The sequence below is a fragment of the Opisthocomus hoazin genome, chromosome 3, assembly GCF_030867145.1.
Source record: "Opisthocomus hoazin isolate bOpiHoa1 chromosome 3, bOpiHoa1.hap1, whole genome shotgun sequence".
In the NCBI taxonomy this organism is placed as follows: Eukaryota; Metazoa; Chordata; class Aves; order Opisthocomiformes; family Opisthocomidae; genus Opisthocomus; species Opisthocomus hoazin.
The window spans coordinates 76,158,246-76,176,331 of NC_134416.1; the positions used below are offsets into that span (position 1 = coordinate 76,158,246).

At 41.2% G+C, this 18,086-nt stretch overlaps 1 protein-coding gene across 2 annotated transcripts in view; it reads left to right on the plus strand.

Annotated features, from left to right (window-relative positions):
- Positions 1–18,086, plus strand: part of EPB41L4B (erythrocyte membrane protein band 4.1 like 4B) — a 187,012-nt gene that overhangs the window by 154,087 nt on the left and 14,839 nt on the right. For both annotated transcript variants that reach the window (XM_075416707.1, XM_075416709.1), the window contains exons 21-22: positions 1,190–1,328; positions 1,768–1,845. In XM_075416707.1, the coding sequence (XP_075272822.1) occupies positions 1,190–1,328; positions 1,768–1,845 (217 nt within the window). The remainder of the gene's footprint in view (positions 1–1,189; positions 1,329–1,767; positions 1,846–18,086) is intronic.

Genomic DNA, 18,086 nt, shown 5'->3' on the forward strand with positions numbered 1-18,086 from the left:
TGCTGAATTATATCCTTACCCAGAAGAAATAAAAAATTAAGCATAGAAAATATAACATTAATCACCATAGTTTTATATCACTATAAAAGTCATTGCTACCACCAAACAACCCACCATAAGGCTGTGTACTTTGTATGTCATGCAGTTTTGAAGTACTGTGTTGCCCAGGCATCCTGCCTTCAAGTAGCACTAAACCAAGTACAGTTCTGTTCTGAAAGTGTCTGTCAAACTGGCATGGCAGACTTCTGTGCACGGTGACTACCTAATTGGTAGCTAAAATCAGTGCCATTTTATGATCAGAAATAAATAAATGAGAAATAAATTTTCTTATCATTTTTCTCGGTGCTTTAAACTGTCAAGCCATAGTCTTTGCTTTTCACATATTGTTCCCAGTATTAAAGGTTCTGTAGGCCAAATTGTGACTCTGTTTACCTCCATGCAATTGCAACTAGCAAATGGAAACATCCTGACTCAGGGACAACTGATTCAGATGATTTGTAGTCAATGGGGCTCTACAAAAGCAAATTTATATAATGTTCTCTACTGGCTTTCATTTAGTGGTGGCAGTAGGTGAGACGGAAAGAGCTCAGTTTGACGGCCTAGAGCCCAAGGGAAGTGTGCAACCTGGTTTTAAATAAAATGTTTTCTCTGCAAATGGAATAAATGGGACAGGAAAAAGAGACCCTTGCAATAATGTTTCTGAAGAGCTCTTTTTTGGAGTTGACCAAAGTCCTTTAAAAACAGTTTTAAAACAATAGCACAGACTAGGTACATAAAGCGTTTCAAATCTCCCATTGGTCTAAAGCCAATTAAGCAGTTGGTCCCATGGATCATCTAACCAGATCTGCTCTTATCAATACAGGCAGCCTCCGTGGAAAAGAATAAACATTAGACTAGTGTCAAATCGGTTCATTTATTCATATATACGTACTCCATAGAAACAGTACTTGCAGATCATACCCGTAAGATTTCCATTTGCAGATGAGAGTTACCTAGCCAATCAACTTTTGAGGAATCTTTAAAGCTTAAAAAATCAAATTTGCTTGAAAAGTTAGCTGCATTACACATAACTTCACTCCAAAGCACAACAGCTGATACATGCATTTCCAGTGCCCCCTCTAGCATAGATACAGTCAAAGTCCGGTGACATTTTCTAATGAAAAGATCTGTCTGCTTCTGTCATCTGCAGTGATGAAGACGACCTTCCTCCAGCACTGGCAGCGGCAGCAGCAGTATCAACACCTGTGTCTTCAGCATCTCCCGGGTCACAAAAAACCTGTACGCCACAGACATCAGAAGGACAAACACAGGTTTCGCCTGGTGGCAAGGTAATATGCAAAGAGATGAGCTTATGTCAGTTGGGAGAATACTCAGGAAGGGTGGGAGGGAGTTGCGGGTAACCTGTTTTCCTTAGATGGAATAATTCTACGTTTAGGAGTAGTTTTTAATGCAGAGTTGTAGTAATATGTTTAACCTGTTGTGTAAGGAAATATTTAGAGCCTGCTCCAAGATCCAAGTAAAATCAATAAGAGTTTTTCATCAATGTAAGGGGGCAGTGGATCAGGATTAAATTAATGTTTACCTTGATTTCAAAGATGCCTAATTTTGTTGTTTGTCTTTCCTGAGTAGCCATACTTAAGAAACATGGTGTGAAATTTGAAATCCATTTGGCAATCTGTGCTTTAAGGAATTAAAAAAACCCTAAACAACCAACAGAATTACAGAAACAAATGTTTTTTTAAAGCTGGGTTTCATCTTTGCCTTTAGAGTTCCACAGATGCTGGAAGTACATTTGCTTTGGAGCCAGGTGACCTCCTGATGGATTTCACAGAGGCCACACCTATGGTAAATAGTTTTGGTTTGCAATCAGGAAAATGTAAAAGTTTTCAATAATTTGTCCACAGCTAAAGTGAATGGGATACTATGCAGTGTGCTGGATAGTGTACAGGAATAAAGTACATTTCCTTGATATTCAGTGATACTGAGAATCCATCAAACTCAGCTCAGCATCTCTGAAAATCAATCAACACATATTATGGCTGAGTTTTCGAATGGGGTTCCCTATTGCTTGATAACTTCTCGTTTCTCTCTTTTATGTGGATATCTTTACCCTTTGCTGCATTGGTTTCACCAACCTCTTTTGTCGCTTTAACATAGGTTCGTATTGCAATCATAGATTTGCTTTTGGGTGTTGTCTGGAAAGTCCCTTCTTCTCTCCACAAGCTCTGTTCAGACTTACCCAATAGCCAATCCAAAGATGTGTATCTGCACTTTCATGTTTCATTAGCAGAGTACTTTGCTTCAGTTTAAGGCAAAATTGTCTATAATGTGTTGATTATTAACTTCTCTTTTTAGAGGTACTTGATTTGTATTTTTGCTTAAAGCAGAGGAGAAATGCTGGTCCCACTGAAGTAAAAATGCCATGCTTTCACCTCAGATTCCCAGCAGATTACTTGCAGGATCACGATATAATCCTTAACTTTCTCCAAGTCATCTGGCATTGCAAATAGCTGTAACGCCAGACAGTTCCTCTGCTGTCCAATGACATTTTTGCCGTCTTCTAGAAACCATGTTGAAAACATATAAAAACCACGACAGAGACAGCACTACATTTTTGGCGTAAACGTTTTTCTATTAAAGTTCTTCTGTTCTGGGCATTGCTTTCACTACATGGTTAGGTCCTAGTTTACAGTACTGGAAAAGCATTGTGGGGATGTGCCTTTTTCTTCAGACAGTAGGGTACCAATCCATAAATAACTGCTGTGTCCTGTTACTGCTGGATGAGTGATGTGGCTTCCCCTGCAAGTCTGGTGAAGTGAAGGCTTACCCCTGCTTGCAGAATGGATGTGAATATTCAGCCCTGGCTTCTTGGCCTCAAAGGCACATTCAGCTGGACACGGGGTGTACTGTGTGCCTAGAGACTTGCTGCTGTGCATGGGAAGACAGGTTTGATGCAGGAGATGGCAGGAGCTACGGAGCAGCTGATACTGTCTCCGATATACTGCAGTTTGGGAATGGACACCAGCCCTAGAAGGACAGAGACATCTGCAAAGCTGTTCCCTCTCTTGCAATTTTGAGCCTGTGGGATTGTTTATTCACAAAGTGCTTGGGGGTACTTGGTGGTCTGTCCCTCTGTAACTTCTGGAGGTTCAGTAAGAATGTTCTTCCCCTGCCATCAAAGTGCTGTGGGCACCCACCCTGTTGCTGCTGACCCCTTCTTGTCTTTGCCCTTCAACCTGGCTCAGCAGAACAGTCCTTGTGCCCCAAGACCTTAATAGCACAGATGCTGAATCTCTGAACTGCAGCAAATTGAACTTCAAGGGGCCCTCTAGCTCCTTGAGCCTCTAGGTCTCCTTGGTGGGAGAACTGTTCCAGCACTAGCATCTGCAACGAGAGTCCAGCGTTTACTGCTCCTACATCCACCATATAGCAGGGACCTGCTTTTGCACCTGAAAATACCATTGCAGACTGAGGACTGTCTACTGAAATGGGAAGGTTTATCTGGGACCTCCTTAAGTGCTGGATGATGAAACTGTTCCATTCCAGAAGGTGAGAGGAAGAGATGTGTTTAAGCTGAACCACTCATCCCATACATTTCTGAGGGAAGGGAAAATTAAAAGGGAGCAAAAGAAAGAGAGAAAGAAGTGCAGCATTCTGCAGCCTTTGTCTGTAGTTTGGGTTGACAAGACACAGGCAGACTGAAACTGAAACTACCTGAAAGACCGTTGTAGTGAGGTGGGTGTCAGTGTCTTCCCAAGTAACAAGTGATAGGACGAGTGGAAACGGCCTCAAGTTAGTCCAGGGGAGGTTTAGATTGGATATTAGGAAAAATTTCTTACCCAAAACTGTTATCAAGCACTGGAAAAGGCTGCCCAGAGAAGTGATTGAGTCACCATCCCTGGAGATATTTAAAAGACATATAGCTGTAGCACTTAGGGCCATGGTTTAGTGGTGGAGTTGGCACTGTTAGGTTTGCGGTTGGACTCGATGATCTTAAGAGTCTTTTCCAGTCTAAACAATTCTACGATTCTGTGACTCTGTGTAGGTTAGATTGTCCTTCTCCATATTAATAACATGTTTGTGGCTGAACTGTGAGTAATTATCCTTTGGAGTTTACTAATAGATTTCTTCTTCTAAAAAACATTATACCATATCTTGCTGTATTAATCAGAATTTTTAAAAATGAGTCATAGAGACCTTAGCAACTGACTTGCTCTAGATAACATAGGTTTGGTTTTTGTTTCTGTTTGACCGAAATCAGCATTACACACTTTTCCAACTGAAGATACAGGCTTTTTTCCCTAAGTATTTTACCCAGTCGTCTTTTCCCCTTTTCTACCCCTCCATCCACTGCCATCCTTTCTCATGCTGTATGTTCATAAACTAACCTTCCATGACTTTCTTGATTTTAATATTTCAGAGAGCATGTACTGCGCAGGATCAATCAACTCTTTCTGTTTTGTTTAACGTCCGTAAAGGTCAGCTTGTTCTCTACAGAGCAGTTATTGTTTACAGACCTTCCTCTGCAGTTGCACTGCCTAGAGGCTGCTCTCAATTTAAGTTCGAATGAAAAGTTTACTCTTTAGAGGGAGAGGCTCTAAACAAAAGCAAGCTAAGGGGAAATGCATAACTTTGAGCCAGTCTGATTATTTAGTAATTCTGTTGAGATGACGTGCTGTCATTTGAGGGTCAAGATCATGTACAGCTTAGCATGGTGTTGCTGGCAAGTCAGTGATAGTGTGCGGGTTTTACATGCCACACCCTGGCCCTTGGGGAGTTGCTTGTTAATTGCATCCATTTGTTTCCCACTCAGTGACAGGTACAATATCTAAACGGGTCATTCACACTGCCTGGTTTAGAGCATTTGCCTGAGGCGGTAGGGTTGGAAGTTCAGGTTCCTACCTAGTCAGGGGATTTCCTGTAGAGGGGCGTTCAAACAGCTGTCTTCTCATTGTCGCCTGGACTAGAGAGGCTAAGGCACCTAAACTGGATACCTAAAATCAACAGTTTTTTTTTTTAATTTGGTCATGATATATGCTGCCAAAGTTCCCCAGTTCACTGGAGAGCTGTTAATTTGAAGCAGTTTCAGACATCCTCCCTTCTCTTCTGTAACATTACTGACAGAGAGTGATTAATAGTCACTGACTCAGCTGCATGATCTTTGTTGTTCGGTGTCTAATCATTGATGCTTCTTGATGGTCTTGGGTTTTATCCGTGTTTTGCTGCTGTTGCCTATATAATGGAAGCTTTAATACATGCAGAGAGTTACAGTTAGAAGTGGACCTCACAAAATGAAATTAACTTATAAAAATTGAATGATTAGTGAATGGATTTGATTTCTAGAATTCGTCCAGGCTGCCGTGCAGGGATCAGAGCAGTCAAATTTGTCCACTCAGTCAGCCTGGAGGAGCTACTGTGATATATACAAGAACCAGCTGAGCTCTAATGGTCACTTAGTCATCAATACTTAGACTGCCAGTAACAGCAGGACAATTGCAAGGCAGACTGATTCAGGACAAATAACGTACATTTGCTAATGCAGACTGCCTAGGGGAAAAGTATCCTTTTGTGCTCTAAACTCTTCAAAACATGTGGTTTATGCACACTTCTATTCATTTTTCAAGTATATCCTACAATTAATTGATTACAAGGCATTACATCCTGTCCCTAAAATCATTCTAACATGCAGAAGAAAATCCCTGTGTTTTTATACCACTCCATTGTGACTTTAAGCACTGTACCTGGCTTGTATGTAAACAAGATTCGGTCCCTCCTGCATTCTGTGTCTCAGAAAAGAACTGGATTTTTTTTTTTTTAAATACAGCATTATATATGAAGAATTATAGTATCACATTATGAGCATCCTTACTGTGATTTATTAAAATTAGTTTTATCATTGACGTAGGCTCTTTCTGCCACCAAACTCTTTCTCTCTCTCATGTTTCTAGCTTTTGTGGAGCTGGAAATCAAAGCTTGAGCTTCAAGCTATTCTTTTCCAGTTTACAATCGGTATGATTTGTGACATGGATATGAACGCAGAGCTTTCTTGTTTCAATACAGAGAGCTCAGTCCCAAGACTCTCAATGAATGTAACAGCTGCTACGCCATGCTGACAAATACCTTCCCAACCAAGAGAGAAAGGCAATGTGTGCAAACTTCAGTTTGGCCTAATGGAGTAGCATAAAATAAATAAGAATTAACAGTCTAACACACAGAATGTAGCTATTCCTAAACCTGGACTAAGATTTATAATGCAAGGTGGATGGGCTAGAGCTAAATCATGATCACATCTGAAGAGATATCAGAGAGCACTGATTTACAGGGGGCGAGTGCAAACTACACGTTCTTATTGCATGCTGTATTAAGTGAATAAATTTCTAGGGCTTCACCTGCCATCTATTGGTGGAAAACAGCAAGTGGAAAAGTACTTTCAAGACTTGAGATACAACATTTGAAAGGTATCAACTGATGGCCTGATAGTCTAAAAATGAAAAATAAATGGCCTTCAGTGTAGAACTAGATATTTTTATTTAGGATGAGTTGGAAACAAATATTTTTATTTCAGCAATAGCTTTACTAGTGTAAGCAATCCTCTTCATTGAAAGTGATCTCAGTAAGGCTCACTGAGAGGTGCTGAACTGAGGAGAATTAGTAAAGAATCTTCTAATTCCATTCCCATTTAATATTTGCTGTATTGATAAAGAAGGGTTGATTGGATTTTTAGTTGCTAAATTTTTATGACAGTTTTGCAAGGTTGCAATAAGCCAAATAACAGTTTTTCAGTGGAAGACAGGCAAATATATCAAGCTCTAATAGCTCTATATGCAGTCCTTTTGGCATTGAATTCTAAATTTAAGTGGCTATAATGTAATTCAAGACTCATATTTGATAAGAGCAACCAATAGCGTGTATCTACCATCTAACTGGCTGAATGTATAAAGTACCTCTGCATGCCTCAAAGGTCTTTAAAACATCTCAGTCAGAGAAGAATTTATGAATGCTTTTTTTGTGGTGAACTACATACTGAAGATGAAATAGCTGTTCTCAAAAACCTTAGGAAGGCTGTGTGATATATTTCAGAATTAGAAGCTTTATACTTTTACATATTCATAACAAAAAAAAGATTTCTTATTGCAAGAACTGGAAGCAATAAATATGATCTGGATTCAAAGGACAATGTTGAAAAATGCTATTTTCTAAGCAGGCGTCTCAATTAACAGTATCTGCACATTCAAGCCTACATGCAATGGCCAATTATGAGCAAAAGTATTTGCACAAAGAAGCAATCTGTCTGTTATATGTACAGTTATACATACAGATGAAAACTCCAAGCAGTAAGCAACATGTTAAATGTACATTTATTCCCAGTTTCAAGTTCATGGCCTTTAACTCCATATTAAACTAAGAAAAAGCAAAGAGCAGCAATTACTAAAGCAAACAAATTTAATACAAAAAAACTTGAAACAACAGGCAATAAATCTAGTTCCACAGGAACTCAAGGAATACTTTAAATTTACTGATATTGAAGAGGACCTTTTTTCTGCTGCAAGAAAAGGGCATCAATGAGATATGAACACAATCAAAAGGGATGCACTGTTGTGCTCAGTCAAATTGAGTTTGAGACATTTGACCAGGGGTTTGCAGAAAGTGCTCAGTGCTGCATGGAGTGCGAGGCTCCTGGGAGCACACAGTCTGTATCAAGCACATGCAAATTACCTGAGCATCATTTAGGTTATATAAAGCATGCTATTAACTAGGGAGGGAACTTTTTACATTTTTAGAAACAATCATGCCACTTGGGCAACCAGAATAATGGGTGAATACATTTTGAATTGGACTTTCACACTCTCTGATAGCTGATTCTTACAGTCTGCACACATAAAGCACTATAAATTGAAGTTGCAACTGATACGTAGCTCCGTATGTTCTAGCACGGGGCTCTGCTGGTGGATGCCAGTCTCATAAGCGGTCTATTGAATTACTAATATGCAAGATAACTGGGTGTCTGGGAATGCAGTCAGGCTCAGAGATCGCCTATTGGATCTTAGTTTAACATCCACTAAAAAATGTAAAATGCTTTGACTGCTACCCAACTATTTGTGGATTTTCTCCCAATCATCCATTACAGAAGGGCACGCACAGCCAGTGAAGAAGCAAATGAGAAAATGCTAAAAGAAGGACTGTAAACATCTAGATTTACTTTTTGCTTTGCTTCTAGTTTAAGTGATTTAAATTCATTGGCTCAATAAATGTTTTTTTCCCCATTATCTGTATGCAGAGCAGAAGAACAACTCAGCGCGCTCTGTAAATGTATGACAGATGATTCAACACTTCCCTCTTTCTTAAAGTAATTGAAAGTGAATTCCACAAGAAATAAACAGATCCGCAAGGTGAAATCCATTGCTGACTTTGCACCAGTGGACATTGTGATAAATTGGGTATGATATGTACATGAGCAAGAAAAGGGAAAAAAAAGAGGGGAAGGTGTTAAGAGGAAAAAAGTGACAGCACAGTGCTGCACTGTGCCTACTTTTTATCTTCTAATTCACCACTTTACAATACTGAATGACCCACTGGCTATCTTTTTATAAAACTTGAGGTGAAGGTAAGGGTGGAATATCAGAAGGTAGTTTGGATCAGGAGGGCATGAGCTTTTCCCTGGAGATGTGACAAAATCTGTCACATACAATTATTTTTAGTCATCTCTGTACATTTTGAGATGCTGTTTTAGCTGTCCTCTGGCATTCCACGTGCCTGCCCCATGCCTGTAGAAATCACAAAATAAGCAAAGGCTTATCCATAAGTCTGATATCTGCCAGATCATGCAAGCAGAGCTGGTCCTGGAACTTAAAACTTTGGCTGGACTCCATAGCAGGCCTGCTACATGGTGGGAGTTCATTTGAGAAGACATTTACACCAGAAGACTGGTGGGCCTTCCACCTGCCTGCAGGGAGATACAGTCAGGAAAATAGCTTAGAGAACTGCTAGTGCTTTGTAACTAAAGCCCATGAGATTGTTGCCCTGTGGCGGGATGTTTGCTGTGCCTCTACAGTGGGTGGTTTGATGTCCGTTTACGGACTTGCCTATGGAGCTGGAGGATCGAGGTTATGGTGTTACAGCTGTACACACAGGTCTTTCTGTACAGGAGTGCTGGATGGTTTCATCTGTCCCAGCTTGCTTAGTGGGGCTGTGACAGCAGCTGGATCAGCTCGTTGATCCAGCTGAACACTAACCCCACAAACAAAATGGTTTAGCTTTAAGTCAAATCATCTGGAAAACCACAGGGTTTCAGAAATGCTTCTCCTGAGGACTGAGGCAGTGATGACGCACATTTGCAAGCAGTGTAGTTTCTAGAGTAGTACTCCAAATGGGACTACTGTGGCTGTTGAAGTAACTTTAAAATGAAGCTTGATCAAATTAGGAGAGGGAGTCCAGGATGTGGTAGACTGCAGTAACAGTGACTTGAGGCCAGTTTACAGGGAAGATCCTAGGGACACTGCTCCCTAACGATGCAGACAATCTGAAACTGCCGAACACTATAGACAGGGCAGTGCAAAACTGACTCTGTGCTTGTCTTTTTATGTAATTAGCGCAATAACCATTTTTAGTCCAAAGCTTTTCCAAGTGCCTCTGAAGTGATATAGGTTGCCACCACTTCAGCAGCAGTTATTAAAGTTAGAAAACTTGAGGATCAATAAAGTTATTGTAGCTTAAAAACAAAAAAAAAATAAGAAGTCGATGATGCTCCCTCCAATCCCTTTCTCCTGCCTCCCCATCAAAAATGTGATCATTCCATAATGGTAATAGCTTTCTCTTTTGCTTGAAATCAACATCAGAATAAGTGAAGGGGATCACGTAAATGTAAGCAAACAGATTTTAAATTGGCTGACATCTACCTCTCGCTGCAAGCTGAGAAGGCAAATCTTTAGCAAGTGTTTTAGAACCTGCATACTGTTGAAAATCAGGTCTGATATGTTCAATCATACTTTTGCTCAGTATCTTTTATTTCAGATTGTTGCTTTAGTTTTCAAGTGAACGTTTTTCATGTCCTTAGCAGCAGTAGGCAGGTGTAACATCTGCCTAAGAAGAATAAAACTGAACAATAGATAGACAGGACTTTTCAGACTTAGAGAAACAACTTTTGGATGTACTGGCTGAGTCTCCTTTTCCACACTAGAGTAATCCGTGTAACAGAAAAATGTTCAGCTTCTGTGCAAAAGCCTACTTGAAATGAGGTATATCTTTTTACGTTTGCTCTCAATGAGGCAAGTATAGTGATGAAGCTATTATGTCTGAAAGTCTTTTGATAAAGGCGTATTAATCACCTTTCCTTTGGCCTGAGAAGTACATAATTCCTTTTGTCTCAGCAGCTGTGAAGTTCATAGTCTCTCTTCCTCACTGTGATTAGTGACAATTGCATTTAGACTCCAGTGAGTAACTATTGTGTGTTTGTTTTCTTTCCAACCCACTAATGAATTGATATATGTGTAATTCTAATTCACATTTTTCCAGTGTGATAGCAAGTGTGATGTTAACTGCTTGGCTGTTCTGTGGAATTTCAATTGAATGCCTCCAAGCTCCAGCAGAAAATGGAAACATCTGCTTTCCGAGCTGTTTTTTCACTGGCTGGGTGACTCAACTTGTAAAACCAGCAAAAAGAGCAAGTAAACTTTCTTTTTGTTTGCCACTCAAATGAATGTTCAGAACTGATAGGAAAGCTTTTTTCTTCTTCTTTGATTAAAGTAAAATCTAGTTGTCTACATTTTCTTTCAAAAGCCTGTATTTTGGAAAACATCCTGAACCAAATGTCAGGGAGTGGTAAGAAGGCTAGGGAGAAGCATCAGCCAGTTCGAAATGTTTTCATTTTAGCAGTTGTGGAGTGTTGCCGTTTCAAGTAATGTTTTTTAGTTATTTTCAAAGAATTCACGTTTCCAACAAAAACATAATTTCTAAATTAGGCACTAAAACCTCCTCTGACAAAATGCTGAGTGAAAACATTTAAAAATATGTATTTTTAAGTATACAGAAAAATGAGTTAGCACCGATTCTTTTGTAACACATTCACTTTGAATGAATAGGCATTTTCTGTGATAATTCCTAAGCAGTTCCAATAGCAGTCTCTTTTGATGAACCACAAGTGGTGTACCTAACTGACCAGAGACTTTCTCTCGTGGCCTGTCTACTGATTCGTCCTCTGCTTATTACTGTTATTCACAACAGTGGGAAAATCCCCTACAGAGGCATAACATCTATTTAATTTGTTGTAGTCTGTCTACTAGCAAGCAAAAACATAACAGAGACCCAGTCATTCGCTTGTGAGATTTACATCAGGACAGATCTTTTGCTTTGACTTTGGACAGAGCCTAGTACAAGTCTTACAAGTCAGAGGAATGGCAATAGTAGAAATAACCAGTAAGTTGAACTGATAAATTGAAGCTTGCATAAATCTCATCATGTCTGTGGTAATTCTGTGCCTTATCCCGGATACTCTAGGTCATAGAGGAAAATTGTAATTTAATCAGGGAAGGAAGAAAACAGGAGTTGCTTAATTCTAGCTAATCAACTACCATGGTAACTAGATTTAAAACTACTGAATTCAGTATAAAGGATCCTCTTCTGTTTGTTATCCCTTGTATCATCCTCTGAAAAGCAACATGCTAAACTGTTCTAGGCTGAGGTAGAAAATTTCTACAGAGGTAGATGTCCTGCATATGCAGTTTAAACCTGATGACTAGAAAACGGTTCTTGCATAATTGTGGCTCCTCCTTAGAGTTATTCCTTGGAACCTGGCCACAAAGCCATTGCTGTGGAAGAACTGTGGATTTATGGCTTGCTTTGTGGTGTGGCTTTCATCTCATGCTCAGCACCTCAAGACTGAACCCCCTCTCTGGGAGGAACAGCCAGTAACGTCAGGAAAGTGAACCTTTACAAAACTCATTTAGCAAGTTAATGCCATTTACTCTTCCTCTGCCAAAAAGCTGTCTAGAGTCTTGCAAGGGCTCCGATGCTGTGGAACGTCACCTGGCCACTTCTGGCAAACTGCCAGGTATTACCAGGATGGATTTTGATGAAAGAGCTGCCTGTACCATCTGGCACGGACACCAGGCCATGTGCACAAGCTCTCCGCTGAGAACCCCGTTGGCAGTGGTGGAGGTGGGAAATCGCGTGCCAAGTACGGTGGGCTTCTGACCACCTGAATTTGTGCACAGTTTGGCACTCATCTTTTGCTGCATCTAAGTCGAGCAAACTGTCAAAATCAATAACCGTGAAGCTCAAGTGCTCACATCCAGATAGAGCCCATGTGTTTGCATCAGTGGCTGAGCTGCCCAGACTTCAGACAAAGCTTGCTTTCTTCAAAATGTCTGTGGTCGGTAGTGCACAGGTTTGTGTGTGCCTCTGAAGTGATTTTGTCCTTCAGATCTTTGCTGTCTTGCTGCTAGCAGTTTGGGAAAAAGGGCTGAAGTAACTCTGCTTTCTTCGTCACCAAGAACAGAGGCACTGAGGCAGTGTGCATAAAGGCTTTTCTTCGCAACTGCAGTGTGGTTGAAGTGGGCTTATTACCGCACCAAGAACAGTGAGTTACTAAACTCACGGAGAGCACACAGTAAAAGGAACAGGCACGGGATTACAAAAAACTCCCCAAAACAACAAATCAGAACAACACCCCCAAGGGAATAGAATATCACAGGTCTTAGCCATTAGCTATCCCAGGGCTCTTAGGAACAAAGTTAAAAGTAAGTGCTGTAAGCCCCCTTATTGTTCCCCAGTTATGAGGTTGACAAAATGAGCTTCTGCTCCTCTTACGATTTAGAAAGCCTTCAAGGTTTTTCTGAACTGAATGGTCTTCCCAGGGACCGTAACATCAGCAGAGATTGCCAGACAACAGCGTGTTTTGGCCTCCTCCATCACCACGTGGTGCTGGGAAGCGGCCTTGGAGGCAGGGCTGCTGGGAACCTGCCTTGCAGCAAATGCCCAGCACCCGGTTTGGCTCCCCTGCGAGCTCCTGCTGGGATGGGCAGGCAGTCACTGACTGGGGACCAGGATCTGCCTGGGACATTTTATTCACAATGTATTTCTTTCCCCAAAAAGGAGCCACAAGCAGACTTCGGAGACGACGGTCGTTGTTCTGCCTCTCTCCCGTTTCCCTTTTCTTTTCCCATTCACTGCAGAATTATAATCTCCTTCAGTCGTTTTCACAGAGATGTCTTTAATAATGGATCCCCTGGATGCTTTGCCCAATAAACAAATTATGAGGAAGCAGAGCTGCACTCAAATGATAGAGCAGCCATCCAGCATCCAAACTGCTGTCACTCCTGGACCGAGCAGAAGAGTTCTGTACTTTTCCTCTCGGTCCAAATGAGACATTTCTGCTGTAATTAAGGATGGGTGAGAGTGAGCTATGTGCTAATAGCCTAATCGTTTGGGATTATCCCTTGACTGGGACTAATCTCTTTAGCTGCATAACATGCCTGACTATAGTGTCTTAGACTGGAAGACTAGCTCTTAAGGTAGCGTTCCAATTTGTTCTTGAAAAGATAGAAATAAGATGAGAAAAGGAACAATACATTTACTTTAATGCTGGATTGCTTTAATGAGGGACTTGACAGACACAGAGGCATCTGATGTGTTTCATGGCACTGAATTGGCAAAGTATTACAATGCAAGTGATTGAGTCTGTAAATGTATGTGCCTAATGAGCTGCTGTGTTTGCACACAACAAGATTTTACTTGCAGTCAAGACAGAACCTTTGTGTTTTTTCAATGCTTGTTGGCTGACAATATGAATGTTTCCATAGCGAAGGGCTTGAGGTTATGAATAAATAGTTTTTTATATGTAACATATCACAAAAGATTTACTAGATATGGAATGGGATTTGTTCATGCACAAATCTTAAACCAAGAAAAACATTGTTCCTTATAGACTTGTAGCTTTCTACTCGAGTTGGTCTTTTTGATGGTATCAAATGATTTTGCATCCACTGCATTTGAAGAAGCAGTGCTCTGTTTCCATGATGCGTGTTTGAAAGGGTGGCGTATTATGATGGGAATGGATTGTTGTCTTATAGACATTTAATTCAGACCAGACTTTAGAGTAGTGAGACTGGCAAACTGCAGCACAGCGCAGCAGTCAGCACTCCTCCATGTGTTTCAGTAGATACTAGTCCATGAGAGATCACCAAAAACTTGTAGACACACTCACAGATTAAGGCTGCAGTAGTCACTGGGACTAGTCACATGCCGAAGTTGAAAAAACACTCAAGTGTCCTTCTGGATAGTTATGTAGAAGTAGTGCATCAGTTTGTCATTTTAACACTTTTTCTAAAAAGTCAGCTCGACTGACTTGAATCTACCTGTGCTATTCTTTTCCTTTAGAATAATGAACTATATAAACTCCTGGGGATTTTGGTAGAGCTCAATAGCCCAGAAAAATAGGACAGAAAATTAATGCAAAGTATTTTTTGCTGTCCTGACTTTCAAGGAGACAGTGATTGGTTGAGTTTCTGGACACTTAAGGACTTTCAGCCAACTTTTGCTCCTACACAAGGAAAGACTGATTACAGTAGAAAGCCAAACTATTTGTGTTGGACAAGGGTCAGACAGTGCACTGTTTGCATCAATCTATCGTAACTTTTCAATAGAGGAATGTGATCCTGATTCTTTTGAAAAGATGCAGGTATGTTGTGTAGTTATTAGTCAGCCTTTGCTGAAATGTCCTTGAGTTTGAAATTTCTGTGTTAACATGGCATGGTGAACTAATGGTTATTGGATGATAAGCTGTCAGTGTCTGTACTTAGAAATAATTAGGTGTGGCTGTTGGTGAGTTTCCATCTGGTACAAAATGCATGTACAGTCTGCTTGCTGGCAGTCAAATCGGGAAATACATGGCTTACCTGGGGCACTCTCAAATGGCAGGAATCACAGTACTCATTTCCTCCTCTTCATGTTATCCATCTTTAGTGACTTTCTTCTGTGACAACAGCCTCCCCCCGCAGAAGATTTTGTTGGCTGTGCACGTGATCTAGGCACCTGGTACTGGATCGTCATAATTTTCATTGGTAAAGACCAAGGGGCAAAAAGGCAACTTTGCGTTAGCTGTCCTAGCAACGCAACTCTTTCTGCAGCAATGTTGGAGAGCAACTATATCCAGCGAGTATACCTGCTGCTTTTTGTTTGCTTCATTTCTGTGTTTTAAACGAAGACCAAGCAAATGCCCAATCTTTAGTCTGCATTCTAGCCAACATATCAAGACTGTGACATCATTTTGCCTTGCCACGTTTTGCTCAGGGGATGGTGACTGGGCTGACAGCCCATGCTGGGTTTATGTTCTGCTTAAGGTTGCTCGCCTTCACAGCATCAGCAAGAGTGCTGAAAATCCTGAAGAATGTGAGAGCATGGACACTGTCTTGCTTTTGTCACATCTAATTGTCCTTATTCTCTGTTCTTCTGAAGAATGTCTTCTCCAAAATAGTTTCAAGGCAAAGCTACATTGTAAAAATTATCCAGGACATACATTCCTTTCTCCTGTGCTGTAGAGATGCTGGGCTGAGTTAATAACACACTTAACATTGTCGCCTATCCCCTCCCAATACCTCTGAAATCACTTTGCTAGCAACCCATAATTACAGTCCTTAGAGTGAAGATCAACAGAGTACTCCATCTTTAAAGGCAGTATAAGAGGGATACTACTACCAACACGATTTGCAGGGCTGCCCTTGCAAATCAGTACAAAAGTTGGCATGAGGATTCAGGATTTTATCCAAGGCATCTTAACTAATGTTTTTTAGGTAGACCTGCTTGAAATTAATGTATAATTTATACTGTAGCCACAAACTACTATGCATTAACTATCTGTGAAATGCTATAGCTGCAGTAAAGCCAAGCTTTGTCAGAGGCTGAACCTTGTACATCACTTCCATGAACTCCTTCGAGCGTCCGTTTGAGAGCCAGAAGTCACTGGAGCACAGCCAGGGAGCCATGCAGCCACCTCCTGACAATGCCTCTGTGTTAGGAAGGGCTGCACAAAGTGATTCTAAGACGGAGGAAAGTATCTGATGGAGGGGAAAGTATTAACCCTGTTGTACAAGCACCCAGTGAGACATCAAAAACGTGGTGTATGCTGCCAGGCACGTTCCAGGACAGGTGGAATCAGCCTGCAGCAAGGTCCAGAGAAGGGCTGGTGTACGTCAGTGAGAAGAGGAATGGCAAGTTCACCGTCTGAGAGGACCCCAAGAGAACTTGGCTCAGCAAGGATACCGTGGAATGAACGTGACTTTCAAAGTGGAGCTTTCTCAGTTTACCTACAGGAGTTAAATGGTACCTGTGGGGAGGGGGACTCTGTACTGCTGTCCTGCAGCCCTGTGGGAACTCGCAGCAAGCAGATAAGTCAGAGGAGTCAAACAGTTGGATTCACTTACATTGGTTTGTAGGTGTCAATGAATGTTATTCAAAGCTTTTCCTTGAACTCCAGTCCCCGCCGGTTATTTGCAAGATGAGCAAGGGAGACCCAAAGACCAGATGGAGCTAGGAGGGAGCTTTCACAGTTTTGTCTCCCAAGAGCGAGAGACAGTAGGCAGGGAGATTCTGAAAGTGTAGTGATTCCCTGGCTTGGCGGTTTGCACAGAAACCCATCCTCTTCACATCTGGTTCCTTAGGGTGTTTTCAATGGTACATTTCTGCAAAACTACCCCTCTTTAATAGGTGTGAATGAAGTCTGCCTGCTGACACTGACACCTGGATATCATTTCAACAAGTGGAAAAAATTCTGTATCCTGTGAAAAAAAGGTGGCCTGTGACGCAATGCATGTGTGATTCGCACCAAGTGTGGTTCATCAATACATTTACTTCTCACAGCCTTTTCCAAGACTGATTATGCAATGGTATTGCTGATTTACGTCTCCATCCTGTTATAAGTTTATTAGACTGCACTGTTTTGATCTGATTTTTGCCCTGTGCACCTAGGCAGTGATTATGCCTGCCTGCCTATCACACCGGTTTTGTCACCACACACAAAGGGAGTGAACTGGGGTTGACATTACCTGAGTGATCAATCATTTGAGCCAGGAACTACTCCCACTTGAAAGGATTTGTTTGGCCATGAGAGTGTTGCACGGTGAAAAATGCCAGAAAGTCTTTGGGTTTACATTTTCCACTTCATTATTCACATCAGCCACTGAAATGGTGTGACAGCAGACAAGGAGCTTGACTAAACAATTGCAGAGCCCAGAATCATATCACTGGTTTTGGAAACCAGGTCGAATGGTTAACTGGTGTTTTTAAAGTCACATCACACATCAGGACTGGGAAATGCTAATGCAATGTACTCCAGTAGTTTCGACTGCTGATCTTTTCTAATTTGATGAGTAGAAACAAATCTCTGTGCTATATGGGTGTGATGGTATTCAACTTATAGCATGCATTTTGAAATAAAGCACCACAGAATATTCCTCTGGCTACATGTGTACACTGAGAGCCGTGTTTACGACACTGCTTCAGGTGTTAGCAGCTCTGCTTCTGCTGCAGTGCACAGGAATCTAGTGAAGTGTTTGGCCGAAAGTTTGTCTTCCAACTGACCAGTATACAAAGTGACAGTGCACACTCACTGAGACCGCACATTTTCTCTAGTGCATTGTAAAGGTCTCCAGCCCAGGTGCAGGGGATGGGAGTGAAGCGAAGTGTCAACAGCAGAAAATGTTACAAGACAGAAAGAGAGTTGTAGCAGGGCAGTGAATATACTGACTACCCTAAACGTAAGAGAACATATCCGAATTAAGCACGCGTCTCCCAGAAGCGGTATTTTTCTGTCACAGCAAGGACATTTGTAGCATTCCCCTCTGACAGAAATACCAAAAATAGCTAATTTTACATCAATTAACACATTCCAACTGCTGACTCATTTTCCACAAGTCTCCTGCTGTTTTTATTTCAGGTGGGAATACTGTTTCTTTGTCTCTCCACACTTCCATTTGCTTTTATAAGAACGTTACAGGTTTTTTTTTCCTAACCCATCTAAAGGGTGTTTCAGGAATGCAGCGTTGTTTTTACTGAGATTTCAAATTCTGTCCAGAAGAACTCTTTGCACAAATGCA